This window comes from Cloeon dipterum, chromosome X (genome assembly GCF_949628265.1).
Source record: "Cloeon dipterum chromosome X, ieCloDipt1.1, whole genome shotgun sequence".
Taxonomy (NCBI): domain Eukaryota; kingdom Metazoa; phylum Arthropoda; class Insecta; order Ephemeroptera; family Baetidae; genus Cloeon; species Cloeon dipterum.
The window spans coordinates 23,872,974-23,888,437 of NC_088790.1; the positions used below are offsets into that span (position 1 = coordinate 23,872,974).

Sequence of the window (15,464 nt, forward strand, 5' to 3'; positions counted from 1 at the left end):
TCCCCCTAATACACGCTTTAAAAAATGAGAAAATATCTTAACACCAGCCAACAAAATATTTTAGCTCATCATCTTATTCACTGATGGGTTGAAAATTAATCAGAATTGAAAGGCACAAAATCGAGAGTTTGATTCTTTAATTATGTCTTCAACAATACATGGTTTATATCAATAATCACTAACATAGTTCATTGTTTCGCAATCTAAGTGGTAAGACAACCAAAAAATTGAATAATCTCTGTAAGCCTAATCTTATCAATCTTCACAAGTGGACCTCTACAGAAATTGGCTAAGTCCCGAGCAGTTCTCTGTGCACAAAATATATCATTAAAGAGAACCGCCTCAATTTTTTTTCCTCTGCTGATAACAGATTCGATTTGTCTCAGTTTTTCATTTCTCGCGAGGAGAAAAAACCAATTAACAAAAGGCCAGTTGCCAGCAAATGTCCTACTGCAGTACAGCGTCAGAATCGTGAATAAATAAGCAAAAATTGGAAAATACTTGCGGTGGCACCCAGTGAATCTGATTTTTACTTATAAGTCCTTCAGGTGGGTGACTGGGTACAAAGCTAAAAAGGAAATTCCGCGTACCTTTCAATAACATTTTTTTAAAGGCGAGTTAGAAATGCGTCATAAGGGGAAGTACGTGTTTTTTATTTAAAAAAAATGGGCAGTTTTTGTCTAACCGCAATGAATAAATTTCTCCTTGATGAGACAAATCAGCCAGAGAAACCACCAAGATAGTCAAACAATCGATTTGTCTCGTCAAAGGTAAAAAATAGACTAACAACTACCACGATTAGTTGAAAAGTGGATATTATAAAAATTGTATTGATCTATATGGAACTGGAAACGATGCTCAATAGAAAAAAAGAAACGATTTTTATGATAAAATTGTACACATTGAATTCAAAAAAGGTAAGCGGGTTTTCCTTGCATAAGGCGGTGCCACCGACTCAAAAAGCCTCTTTCAACTACGCATGATTCGCGATGCACCGATGTCTAAATACTCTCTTCCAAGAATTACTTTAACGGGTAGCCTCTATCTGTATTATTCAACCAACCATCATTCAATCACAGAAATATCGAATTTGAGCTGCCCGCTGTGCGTTTAAGGGCTTAACTTGTGATCAGGCCGCAATTATTGCGGCTGATCACAAGTTAAGTCCTCGTGCTGCTACATGGGGCACTGCACTATCTCCGACTCAGGCCTCCGCCGCTCCTTCACACTCGCAACAGGAAGGCTTGATTTCCTCTCCGAAGTCGAGGACTCGGACGTCTTCAAAATTGACTCCAAGCCGATCTCCTCCAGTTTGTCCACCAAGCGAATGTTTGCGACCTCCTGAGAACAAAGTTGGTATTACTTGGGTGATTAAATAAATGAAATAAAATAAAAAAACGTGACCTGTTTTTTATTTGTAATTTTTCGCCTTTAAAAATTTTATTTCCTTTAAAATATTTTTAATTTTCTTATTTTCAAACTTGATTTTTCCGCCAAAATCATGACCTTCTAGATTAAATCATAAAATTAATTTAGGAAAAATATGTAAATCCCTGAAAATATACCTTAACAACAAAATATTAAGGAAAAAATATCCAAGGGATTGAATAAAAAAATACCTTGCTGTTGGATCTCTTGTAACTCTTGGGGTAGGAGCCTTCGAGGGTCTTCCGGAGGTACTCGGCGCCGCTGGCGAAAAATCCAAGGCCAGAGACGGGCGAGGAGGGCCTCTCAGGACTGTTGCACGGCGTGGCGCAGGCAGAGATGGTGGGCGTGCCGATGGCAGCCGTGATTCCCCGCTCGTTCAGCAGTTTTGCCAGGCCGAGCGACGTCGAGAAGGTGCTGGTCGAGTTCCGACGGCTCAGAAGGCCCGGCTTTCGAGGCGTCTGGCACTCTGGCACCGGATCTCCCGCTGACACTTTCAACCCTGAGTAACTAAAGAGAGGGAAAGTCATTTTTGGTGCTTTAAGTGCATTTAATTCCTTAAAGTTAAACAAAAACTAAAAATTAAATCATTTCACTACGAGGTAAATTTATTTGGAATAAAATTTCTAAATTTTCAATGATATTTTTTGCATAAAATCGTAGAGATATTCGATATCGATTTTAATATTTTTTGGGGCTATCAACAACGCTTATAATATGCATGCTGACTTTAAAAATTAACCAAAAAATACCCTTAAAAAATAACTCTTATAGCCTTGGCCCAAAACTCGTTTTGTCACGCTGCTTTTCCATCACTGTTATGTGTGTAAGTAAATATTTACGCATTTTAAAAACAGCAGGAACTTTCATGATAATTTTGTAAGGATGTCTTGAGATTGAGTAAAAAATACCAAACCCTGGATAAAAAATAAAATGTTACGATATTTTTAAAATAAATTATAAATAACCCGAAATGAAAAATACACTATTCCTACCTGGAGGTGACTTGTGTCAGGTCCTCAGGGTGCATCACAGTGGAGTTGGTGAAAGTGTACGTCATGCCTGTCGACTCAAATTGCTTGCCCAGGTAAATACTCTGCAAATGAAAAGAAAAAGCGAATGTTGTGAATTGTGCTTTGAATAAAATTAAGAAATAAATTAATAGATCTTCTGGAATAAATTTATCGAAATTTTATTTAACTGACTCTAGCCTGATTTGACGTGGAAAATTTTAATAAAAAACGGATAATTTATTTAAATGATTTTAAAATACAGTAAAGTAATATTAATTTGTAGCTTTTATAAAATGTAAAGTATTGATTAGGCGAATTTTTTATAAATTCTGAGATAATTTAAGAGTTTCTGGACTTTGGTAAAATAACATACTGACCAAAGATTGAATGAAACAAAATTTTAAAACAATTAATTCAAGCTGTTGATGAATTTTCCTGCAAAAGTCTAAAACATGGTTCCAAATTCAATTTTAAGGCATTTTCCATGCTAATTTTGAGCTCCTAAACTTTCTAATAATGCCATTAAAGCTTTTGTTTCGAAAAACATTTAAAAACGGGAGTGATTTTGAGTGTTAGAACTGTAAAATGATTTGGTCATGAGAGTAAATTACTTTTTTACAAGAACTTAATATTCCTGTTTATGAATAAAATTATTGCAAACAAAGAGTTTTGATCAGACCGAGCGAAAAAATAATAAAAGGAACAGAAAAGTAAATAAAAAAGGGGATTGAATATAAATATATTTAATGAAGTTGACAGAAATACGTAAATATAACTTTCATTTTGTATAAAAGTATTTGGTTTTTAACCGAAACCTATGAAGAAATTGACAGGCAAGCCAGTCCCTCATTAATTTACATTTTTTAAGGATAATTCTTTGACAGTTTTCAGAAACGTTCACAGATTTGGCAATCCCCTTTATATAAAATATCTTTTTGGTCTTAGCTATAGGGCTGTGAACTTTAGACTGTTTACTGGAGCAAATGTTTCAGTCATCCTTGTAAACAGGTTCATTTTGTAAAGAAAATTATTCCAATATTTCACCAAACTCTAGTAGAATATATTAAAAAAATGTTTTTTATAAAAGGGGTCACGCAATTTCTCTACTTATTAAAATAAATCATTTTCTGAAACCTTGTTGAGTTACTGGAAGGTCTTGTCTGAGGCCAATTTTTAATTTAACCTGATTTTAATAAAAAAAAAAACGATCCAAAACTTTGTACTGTTGGGCATAGATTTTAGCCAATATAGAAGGTTCAAAGAGCTTCAAGTTTAATTTAATGGCCCAGAGAAAAAGATAATCGATTAGTCTAAAACTCACAGCCCTTTAATTATTGCCTTGCCACTCCCGATAATAAATACCAAACATAAAAGACCCAAGCTTTAGTAAAAAATCAAAAGAAGTAGAGACAAAACAAAACACTGAGCCACACTGAAATCACCTCGTCCAAGTCGTCCTCCTCGAGGTCGTCAAGCGTGTATCTGGTGGGGGCGTCGGAGGAGGCGGCGGTCGACTGTCCACGGGCGATGACCCTCGGCCGCTCGTCCAGCGAACTGCCGAGACTGGGGCGCGCGAGCTGCGACCACTGGTGCAGGGTCATGCTGCCCTCGATGGGCTTGACGATCTGCAGCTTCTCAGGCAGCTTCCAGGAAGCGTTGGTGAAGCCGCTGCTGCCCGTTGACATGATCGAGTCGGGCGTGCGGCACATCAGGTGGAAGGCGTCGCCAGAGAAGGGGTCACCACCCAGGCACGCCTCGCCAGGGTTGCTGCAGCCCCAATTCTGGCCCTCGGACTCGATCAAGCCCATCCGATGTCGCTTCATCAGCACGTCTTGTGCCGTGATTTTGCCCAGGGCCATCTTGAAGTCCAAGGAACCTGGCTGACCAGGGATGCCGAGACGAGGACAGTTGATCCTGAATAAATACAAATTTAAATTAATAATTATGTTGCAAGGCATACAAATTCCTCAGAGAACCAAAAATATATTTAAAAACTAGTATTTTTTCACAAATAAATCATAAGCTCAATTTTTAAATTGTTTTAGTAAGCTTAGGTTATTTAAAAAAAATATATTTTCAGACTTGAAGATGTCTAAAAATTAATTTTTTAAGTTAAATTATAGCACACTGGTATGGCCCCTTTATGAATTATAACAATAGCTTACTTTTTTTCAATTAAGCGAAATTAACTGTCTGACAGGATGAATCAAGTTGTCAACGTACCCCATTTCCTCTGACAAAGAGACTTCAGCAGTGCTTCTGAGGCTGTTCATGTCGGACAGCGGCTCGTGAGACAAAGGCGGTGGAGGCCAGGAAGAGCCTGACGAGGGACCCGAAATGCCGGAAGACATTTTGGGCATGCTTGATGTGGTGGAGGTTAACATGGTAGATGACATGACTGGGAACAAGGCGGGACTATGGCTTTTAGTGCTGGCGTTGCTTGCGTTTGAAGCGGCGCGAGAGGCAGAACGGACAGTCTCAAAAACTCTTCGATAGCTTGGACTGCAATTGACACCAGAGGGGAATTATTTCATACAATTTTTGTTTAATCATGAGTACTCACACTTGCGGTTTTCCAACGCTGATTCCAGAATCTAGACTAGCATCCGAAACGAGAGAGGTGGTCAGCTCGGCTCCGAGAGTGGAATTCAGGCTGGAAATCATATTTGGCTGGTTCACGGTTCCGACACCAACTCCAACGCCGACCCTCGCCGTCGGCAGCTGCTTTTTCCTCATTTTCCTGATCTGGTCCTGCGCTTCGTTCAACAAGCCGAGGACCTGTTCAAATCAACATTGCTTTAAATACAGTCTAAAATAATTAACAGGCATTACCTGAGCATATTGCTCCTTGAGGTCGAGGATTTCGGCACACAAGAGATCCTGCGTCTGTTTGGTGGTGGCGACCTGCTGCGTGAGGAACGTGTTGTCGCTGGTCAGCTCTGCGTTTGTCTTCTTCAAGCAGTCCAGCCTGGCCAGCAGAGATCGGATTTCCTCGTACTGCACCTTGTTTTCCTCTTTGTACTTGACGTTCTCATCTGCGAGATTGCTTCTCTCCCTGTTGGCCGCGCTGAGTTGAGTTGTGATGTCGGTGAGCAGCTGCTTTTCCTTTTCCTCCACGATGGCCGTTTCGTTGGCGATCTGAGTTGCCTCAGCTTTGAGCACCGTGTTTTGCACCTCCAGATTGGCCACCTTCCGCTGCAGCAGGTCCAACGTGACGGACTTAGCTGCCGTTGGCGTGTCTAAAAATTTAAATCAGAAAAATTATGATTGAATTAGGCAAATAAAATTAAATGCTTGTAGTCATTAATTTAAACTACTAATAATTGACTGCAAATATCAGTCAGGTCTCAGAGTTTGGAGCCACCAACAGACAGCACCACCGTCCGTTTACATAAGATTTTTAAATTTATTTCTCAACTGCAATTTTAGAAAAAAATCCTTTCCTGGTGTAAAAATATTATTTGATGAGCTGAAATTTTTTGTTTGGCTGATTGGAGTTTTTAATTAATTTTTAATCCAGAATAATTTGTTACTTGGGTCTGAGGAAGGGTCATCCTCAGCAGCGAGAATGGCGAGGAGTTCCGCCTTGCTGTGCAGCTCATGTTGCGTCTGCACAAGTTTATCATGCTGCTCTTTGAGTTGTGCCTCAAGGGCGCCGACCTGCTCCTCGAGCTGTTTGTTGTGTGCTAGGAGCTCCTGACCGATCCTGGCAGTCAACTCCAAGTCTTTCTCTTTCTGCGAATGAAAGCGTGAATCAAACCGCAAAACTGCATGCTGGAAATTGGGCCCACCTCCTCTAGCAGTCTCGTGACAGCTTCTGGATCGTCGTAAGTCTTTGTCATTTGTGAAACTCGCTTCCCACTAAGCACTGAAACAGAAAGGGTGCGTCAGGTAATGGTTATAGCGTCAGGTGCGCTTTTCTGATTCTGCGGTCGGATCCTGTTCCCGCCGACGGAGGGGGACCGACCTCATTTAAATTAAGAGACACTTCTTGGACTTTAATAACCGAAATAATTAGAATATTTAACAAATAAAAATACTTGTTGTTTGTTGTCCTATAGGTGAACACAACTGCATACTGCTCTTGTCAGATTCATTCTCAAAACTGAGCGTACGTGCGTGTAAGCAAGTTGTATCGAGAAGCAGAGACGCGGTGGACCGGTTTTAGCGCCTTATTTTACCAGCTTCATTAAGTTAATTGGCAACATTTTTATATTATATAGAGTGTGCGTTGAATTACAAATTCCTAACAACCAGTTTACAACAACTTTTGTGTTCGAAAATCTCCGTCCTAACAAAGAAAGTTGGAACAGTTTAAATGTAAATATATATGAATTAAATCAAGTCGAAGAAAGTTGCTGTTTTTAGGGAAATGTTGAAGAAAGGTTTTAAATTATTTATGAAAGCTTAATTGTGAGATAAAATTAACGGATTTTAATCGAAGGCCTCGGAAAAAACATTTTCTTAACGAATCACGTCCAGGGTTTGTAAAAATAAGAAAAATTGACTTTGCAGTAGTAAAAATTTTAAGTATTTTAATGACAATTTTTAAAAATCAAATTTTAAGCTTTTCACAACTAAAAGTTTTACATGGAACGCTTTTAATAAAATAAGTTAATGCCTCAAACCATTCAAATTTACATTATTTGGAGATTTAGGGACATTCCAACAAAATCGATTACGAACAAAACCGCAAACCTAGACCAAATGGTTCTTGTTAAATTTAATTTTTTGAGATTTCCAAACCCGCAGTACAATACACCTCTAATTAAAAAATAGCACTGAAGAAATTTTAGCAAAATCGACCTGTGAAGGTCAAAGCTAAGTGCAGTAGTCCGTGCATTATCTCTTCGTCCGCCACTGCAAAATGTATAAATCTGAAGTAAGCCTAAATTTAACTAATTTGATTATCAAATGAGACGATAAACAAAAGTCCTACAAAAACAAATGCGATTATTTTCGATCCGTTTACTTTTTTACGTCCAAAAATAACTTTTACAGCCTCTAGGCCTTGAAGTAAAATAAAAAAAGCGTTATTTTACGAGCGTAACGATTTTGCTTATCCTCTTAAGCTATAATTTGAGAGGAATGTTCCCAGGGTGCCAATTATTAATGCAAACGATGTCACACGGGAAACGGCGCATTTCCATGCAATGCAACCCCACTATTGCGTTATACGTGAAAAAGAAAAATCCGTAATCGGCAAAAAACAAGGCAATATTTGCAGTGCACTGGAAAGTGATGTCGTAAGCGCGTGGTAATTGCTCAAGCACGCCGCAAAGGCCGAAGAACCGAGGCGGCGGCGCCACGGATCGATACCGCGACCGACCAAAAAAAGAGAAAGAGATTCCTCGTACCCGACGCAGATGCAACGGGGGGCAGCCTCGGGGGCCCGGGGCCGCCGATGGGCACCGTCCTTGGACGCGTCTAACGCGTGTCCGCGCCTCGGACGCACTTTCGGCCTGCCGAACGCCGTCGCTCACATTCCAGCTGTTCGGCCGCCGCGCACCGAGAGCTAAACACTGCTGCGACTCCTCCTACGAAGCGGAATACCCACACCACCATACACACACACACACTTTCCGAGTCGCTATTGCGCAGTGCGAGCCGCCTGTCTGTTTTTATGCTTCCGAGGGCACCAAAGAAGAAGAAAAGCTGGACGCAACGTCAGATAACCGAAGATGGACACGGATTTATATTGCATTCTCATTCAAGTCTTACATCAAAAAATAATAAAATCCCGAGAAAATGTTGCTCAGTAGGATAAGCAAAAAATAGGAAATTTAAATTGATTTTAGAATATGTTGAGGTTTTCTGTTATATGGTCAACCCTTAAAACAATTAAAGGAATATTCAGGCTTTTCTCAGAATGTCTAAAATTTTGTCTCGTGTATTAATATTGTTTGTGAAGCAAATTTTATTGAAATTGAGAAAAAAATCTAATATATCGTATTAAAACATAAAATCCTATACGATTTAAAAAAATCGAATTTAAAGTGTCATAGAAGAATTTTCCAATAAATAGAAATCCGATGAAAAGAATTTTAAAAATTAATTGGAGAATTCAAACTGTTAAATAAAGAGGATTTTAATTTCCAACCACGCTCACTTGTAGAAAATCTGTTGTTAATTATGGAATCATAAAAATTGGCACGCCTTGGAAGATTTTATCATTTGGAAGAAATTTATTACTAATTCTTAAATATTTCAAAAAGGGAAATGTCTTGTCAATTTACAATAAATAATATATTTTTACTTCTGTGCATGAACCAGAACTGTAGTGCATTCAAACAAAAAGTGAGGCAAATTTTCCTTGCCAAATACTGAACTTACTGAATGATTTTCTTATTTCCCTCTGTTATAAAAAACAAAAAAATGTTTTGTATATTTATCTGTTGTGTTCTGAATGTGGGGAGGTGTGGAGCATAGTTGCTCTGCTGATCCGCAATAAAATTACTTTGAATCTAAAGTTTACTAAATTATTTTATCATCATCACAGCGCCTGCTGTTCAGTCGTTACAAATTTCTTGCACAAATATGAGTCAACAAGATTTTTTAACCAGTAAAAATAAATTTGACTGCTGCAATTTGACTGATTATTTTTAAGTTACGTTCTGTTTTGTGTTTAAACAAATTTATGCAAAAAAAAATCCATATTATATGAGTAGTGGTTGCGGGGCCGAGCTCCCAATCCTTTTCACTTTTGGTCTAGGGTATTGTTATTAATGATTGTTGTTAAACTGTTAATTCTAAAGTCGATTATGAATTCAGTTTAAAGGTCCTTGTATTCTGTTAGACTTAGTCGCCAAGTGACTGACTGTCTTATAAAAAAAAGAGAAGAATTGTTGAAGATCCCGCAAGGTTTTATTTTCACCTCCTAACCCCCAAAGAAGTAAAGACAAATTTTTGCCGATTTCTTGCTCAACCAAAAAATAAACCAAAATTTTCAGTATTTTCCTTCCAAATATACGCTGACAAAGCAGCAAAACGCTAAAAAAAACGTCAATAAATCTAATCACTAGCATAAAATTATCATTTGCAAGAATTACTTTAGCACGATAAAAGCCAGAGGTTTGATAATGGAACCCTACAGCAATATTCAGCCGATATTTTTTTCAAAGTTTTAGTTCAGTACTCAATGAGTGTCAATAAAAAGTGATACGAATTGATAAGACTTATCCATAGAAAAACGTGCGTTTAAACATTCTCGATATTTTTAACCGCCCCTAATCGCAGATGGTGCGACTTATATGTGATACGAATGGTATGAAATTTTCTTAAACAACTGCGTCGGAACAAAGGACGTCACGTACGCAGCCGGAGTGTTTTAATCCGATTTTCGCACGTCGCGTATATTCGCATATGAATTGATGCTATCGCGTGGATGTGCCGTAAAAAGCGCTTCCTGCTTCTCATTGCGTTTCTTAGTTTTCCGAAACCTCTAATGAGGCAAATAAGTGCGGTTATTTGGATGAATGCGCTGCTTGAGGTGAAACTTATCTCGCATATCTTCAATTTGCTCATTTCGCCAAGTACACAGTCCACAATTGGTGTTCAATTTCAGCGTTATGTAATTCGAAACGACGCATGCCGTGTGCAAACCAATCCCGCGAATAATTTTTTTCTTCTTCTTCGGCTGGACAGTCAGAATTGAAGCGTGAAATAAAAAGAAATCAGTCTCTTGGAAATTCCTCAGCCAAATGGAGCATCAGATCTATAGTGTTTTAATTGCTTGAAAGTTGTGTTAAAGTGGACCTCAACACAGGACAGATTATTTATTATTTGCTTTATTTGGCTGTAGAGAGTGGTCCATTCAATTTATTGTTTGTGCAGTCGAGAAGAAAATAAATTAGGACCAAGTAACAACTAAATTTCAGATTATGTCGAAATGAATGGCTGATCCATGATTTTTCACTTGATTTCAATTCCTCATGTGTAACGGTGTTGTACTCTTTCCTAATTTTTAACTTTTTACAGGAACTCGCCGCCAGATTTTAAGCCGAAAAATTAAATTAAAATTAATTTAAACTAAAGAGATATTTTAAACAATTTTTTCTCTTTCCTAAGCGGCTAAGAATACGAAATATTGCAATCCAATTAAAGAGGAATGACACTGGAAAATGCTTGTTGCCAATGCATAACCTCGCCCCTTAGGATTCAGTTAAAGCCTAAATTGACCTAAGAAGCGCTGTAATTTAGAGAATTGACTGGAAAGTTAGCGTGCTTTTCAAATGGTAATGGCTGTCTCCTTACTTGAAATCCGATTTAATTTCAAAACCAAGAGTTTCCCCAATAAGTGGCATACACCGTTGAACAGATCTCGACGAGAGGAATCGGAATATGCCAAGAAAATAAAAATGTTCAAGCACTGTAAATTTTGGAGAAAATTGGCAAAATTTGAATTTTTACTGGAGGAAAGTCATTTTTTATTGTTGCAAATTGTTGAACAAATTGTTTATCGATCAACTGTTTATGGCATCCAACAATTTAAATAATTTTCAATTGTTGCCCAGTATCATTCCACTTTAATCAAAAGCCAACAATACACGTTTAGTTCTGAACTTTTTTTTCTAAAAAAATTCTTGACTTTTTTTAATACCATGAGAGGAGACTTTTCCAATCCACTCTTTATCAATCGCGATGACAAGCCAAAATTAACAAATAATGGCGTCCCTTTCATCCCATTGTAACAAAAAATCCCGTTTGTGACCAAACAAAAAAATTCTCTCTCTCTCTCATCCTGATTGTGAGCAGGAGAAACACTTGAAATTCGAGGTCGCACCTTGATTGAGCTTGATACTGATAAACCTGAGGTACATCTCCCGGTTCTTGTCGCGAGCCACATGGTAGATAATGTCCGTTGGCAGCTGTCCATGGCCTTCGTGGCTGGAGGCCTGATCAGCCGGGCCGCCGTTGTGCATCTCAGCAGCACCACTCCCGTTCACATTCTGCACTGTCGGCCCACAACAAAACCGGCCCAAACGTCACATTCCATCCGCGCTGTTTATCTTATCGGCGCAATTAAAATGAGCCGTGACCACGTCAATTGCCAGTCCAACTGTCACTGCACTGCACCGCACAACGGATTAGTATGGTCTGCGAGGAGGAAAGCCACTCCTCTCCAGCCAGAGAGCTATTTTAGGCGCCCTTCTGAAACAGACAAATGGTGGTGCTCGCCGCGCGCACACTGAACCAACAAACGAACGCCCGTCCCTCGTGACAATCTTTTTTTTTTTTTTTTTTGCCTCACGCCGACACCCGCAGAGTGACACCAACTGCTTTTCGAACCCTTTTAGTCTGATTAGTATTTACAAATTTTAATTTTGTGCATCATTAACATCATAAAGAGGTGGCCAGAATTGTCATGGAAATTAATTTTTTAAGAATTTCGTCACGACGGGTGTGAACTCATTTTGTAATTTATGGTTTCTCTCTTTAAGATGTGTTCATTTAAAAAGGTTTCCTTTAATTGAATTTAATAATTTTAGATGCAACGACTCGTTCAATTTTTCGACATATAATCACTATAATGCAAGTTCTATTTACATATTCAATTTGAAGGATGTTTTATTCACCGTAGAAACAATTATTTTAAAACTTTTAAAATCAATTTCTAGAATTAAGATTGTTAGCCGGAATTGGTTAATCAAGAAAGGCAATAGTTTGGATGGTTTTAGAATTAGAAACTCATTTACAAATCAAATATATAGTAACAGTCGAGTTAAATATTGTTTTTCTATTTCTCAAGTTGTCAAGGTTTAAGAATTTCCAGTGAAATTCAGACAGTTGAATTGCATTTTTCTTTGCTACAAATTCTGAATTTCAATAAAATACGAAAGATATTCTTTCTTAATTTAAATTCATTTTAATTAATCAATTACAGGCCGAAGAAATTGAATTGAAAGAGTGTTTCAAATGGCTTAAAATTGCATGATTCGCAATGATTGGAAGATCAGAAAAATTAATATAAAAATGAGAAAATTCCGTAGAAAAATGCAAAATTATATATTATGATTCAGGGATGGGATTAAATTGCGTTAATTACGTAATAGAAAATAAGTTACAAAATTAAAGCGCACCCCTGATCATAGAAAAACAGGAATGACTTTTTCAGATAAGAATTTTTGGCTTCCACAAGAAATATATTATTATGATTTAAAATCAAAGCCAGAAATAATTGGTGACAAATAAATGTAATTGTTTTTAAACTGAAAGAAAATATTTTTTAAGTTGATAATAATTCAACACCTAATTTTATAATAAGCAAGAGATAGAAAGTTAGCAAAAACACGAGCTGAAAATAATATCAGACCGATGAGAGTCCAAAAAGCAGAATCGCCATGCAGCCGGTCACGAAAGAGTTATCAAATCGATAAATTACTTTGCACTTAGGACAAAGTGGGTGAAGGCAAATGGTAATCGATTGTCGAACGTGCGATATCAACGGATTTACTTCACTCACGGAATCAATATGACACATTGCAGCGGACCGCGGCTCCGGACACGATTGGACAGCGTGACCTTCGATTTCGCGTGCGGCCACGAACCACGAACGATCCTTGGGCAAATATTGGCCTAGCAGCCCGCTCGTCGCACTCGCTGGCAACAAACACACTTTAATTATCAAGCCACCTGCTGGTGCTCGCGAGAGTTGACCCGCGGCGCGGCGCTCCTCGCTTCATTGAGGAAAGTCAGCTGGCCGTTTTCACCATCGATTCGCGGTTCTATTTTCCTACAAATAACGCAGCGCCGCCCAGAATTTATTGCCGTGGGACAGGCGATGAGAAAACGACTGCAATGAGGAGACTACGCAATCCGACGATCGATATTGTTTTGTTTTTAATTTATTACGCCTGAAATAACAGTATCTTCCTGTTATTTTTGGAATTGACTTCCGGTCGAGCGAGTATTTGAAATTTGAAGTGAAGAAATTAAATAAAATCCTTAACCGTTATGGTGTTTAGTTCGTATTTGGATGAGACAAATTCCAGATGTAGAATTCAAGCTGAAAAGTTTGATTTTGGACTCTGTCCAAGTTTTTTTGCGACCGTAAAAATACTTAGACACATTCAGCAGCTTCCGCAGAACGTTTATTTTTTATACAGACACCCCCAATGTCGCTGATCACTTTTTCTCACTGTCTAGGCCACTAATAGCAGACGCTAAATCTGCTCCTAGTGGGGCCGACAGCGTCTGGGGAGGCACTGACGAGTTTTTAAATTATCTCTAATTAAAAAAAATTGTTGTTCAACTAAGAAAACCTTTCGCAAGAGCTTTTATCAGAAACAGAAAAGCCTGCTTTTAATCTCCGAGGAATTTGTGTCACACATGGAGACATTAATATTTTTATCCATGGTTCTTGTGACTCACCCATATAGTTGAGGGTCTCCCTGGCAATGTCCGGGGTGAGTTTGACGTGCCATGCCTCGTCCGGTAGGGCTGGGTGAGGAACAAACCAGTCTTCGTGCTCGTAACCTTCAAATACCATGGGTCAATCGCCAAAATAAACACAGCATCTCTCGAGTTTCGTTTTTACCAGTGAACTGCGTCAGGCTGTCAGCTCTAAGTTTGTAAAATGGTATTGCTTCTTGCACTAAGCTAATCACTTCGATTTCAGGTAAATCACTTGAACTACATATATCTGGAAAAGAGGAGGAAAATCAGTACGAATGACACAATCTCGATTAGATATGTTTACCTGTGATGGTAGAGGCGTCCGTTTTATTACTCATCGATATCATTACTATAATTATTGGCTAGGGAAGCTTTGGTTTGGGGAAGATTCAACGAGGAACTCTAAATGCGATTCGGTAAACAATCATCCTGCTCAGAGGAGACCATACTCTGCAACAAAAAAATTAACATTTAATTAAGACGGGGCCGCGGAGTGCAAATAAAACGTATGTACCAACGAGTTTTGATAAGGAGCAACAACTAAAAATAAATCAATATTTGCTTTGGAGAAATTGGCGACAAGAAGTGCAATGGTGAGACAAAAAATTCACCGTTCCACCACTCATCTCGCTCTCGGCTCCGACGGATGACTGCGTGAATGGATTAGAATAGCCAGCGGCGGCGAGAAAATAGCAAATGCAAAGGGGGTTGCTGGTGCTGCATATTGGGGGCAGGCCGAAAAGGCAATAAAATGAGTGACAACAACACGCACCGATGGCTATCCTCACCTGTTGGTCATTCCAATCGCGGATCGCGGAATCCGCGACTGAGATTCGCGCTGTTTGCACCCCAATCAAGGACTCGGTCCGCGGAGAAGACGAAAGAAAGATGTTTGCTTTTGCTCTGTTTTGCCTACGGAGATCTATCGTCGTTCTTTGGAAACACGGCCAAACGGGCGGTGCGTGAATGACACTGCGCCCGATGCTATGCGCACCACTGCCCCACTGCTCTAGGCGTGGGTTCGCGCGGGAAACCGGAAAGAATTTCCGTCACATCCCAGGAATGCATGCGGTTACGGCCATTTTACGAGTTGATATCCGAAATTCTCAATTTGCACGATTTGCACACACTTTCTTAATCATTTGATGCCGAATAACACATGGAACGCCAATTTCACATGATGTAACGAGGGAAAATCTAAAATTCCTCCTGAAATAAAAATCTGGTCCTTGAACAAAAAACTTGTTTATGAAGAGGAATGATGAACTGTATAATATATAACCTGCATAAAACCCGGAAAATTCTTGTTCCTATGCATAAGCTGACCCCAAAATATTCAGTTCAAGCAAAAATTGGCCATGTATATTTTTGAGAAATATTGGTAAAACTTGAATTGAAGGATCCTCTTTTTTATTATTGCAATTGCAAATTATAATAGAATGAAGTATTTTTTAAAATAACAATTTTTGGACAATTCGATTAAATTTCTCATTGCAGCTAACAATTTTAGTTATTATCTATTTAAGCACAAGTTATTTAGTATCAATCTTGCATTCGCAGTGAAAGAAGCCAAAATAAAGCCATTATCCTTATGTAAAACTCCTATTATTTTAATCCATATAATAGGATTTC

General features: G+C 38.6%; 1 protein-coding gene across 6 annotated transcripts; it reads right to left on the bottom strand.

Annotated features, from left to right (window-relative positions):
• Window positions 1–120: 120 nt before the first annotated feature.
• Window positions 121–14,796, bottom strand: milt (trafficking kinesin-binding protein milt). Of its 6 annotated transcripts, none has more exons than XM_065496193.1 (13): window positions 14,621–14,796; window positions 14,137–14,282; window positions 13,975–14,079; window positions 13,809–13,913; window positions 6,230–6,306; window positions 5,972–6,173; window positions 5,271–5,677; window positions 5,002–5,216; window positions 4,662–4,940; window positions 3,881–4,352; window positions 2,421–2,521; window positions 1,620–1,935; window positions 121–1,341 (listed from the first exon to the last, which is right to left on the bottom strand). In XM_065496193.1, exons 2-13 carry the CDS (start codon window positions 14,177–14,179, stop codon window positions 1,177–1,179), a joined length of 2,487 nt encoding a protein of 828 aa, XP_065352265.1. In that variant the 5' UTR covers window positions 14,180–14,282; window positions 14,621–14,796; the 3' UTR covers window positions 121–1,176. The 6 variants fall into 6 exon arrangements, with proteins under 6 accessions (XP_065352265.1, XP_065352267.1, XP_065352266.1 ...); XM_065496195.1 differs by having other exon boundaries at window positions 14,605–14,796; XM_065496194.1 differs by lacking the exon at window positions 14,621–14,796 and adding an exon at window positions 14,347–14,484.
• Between the last annotated feature and the right edge of the window lie 668 nt (window positions 14,797–15,464).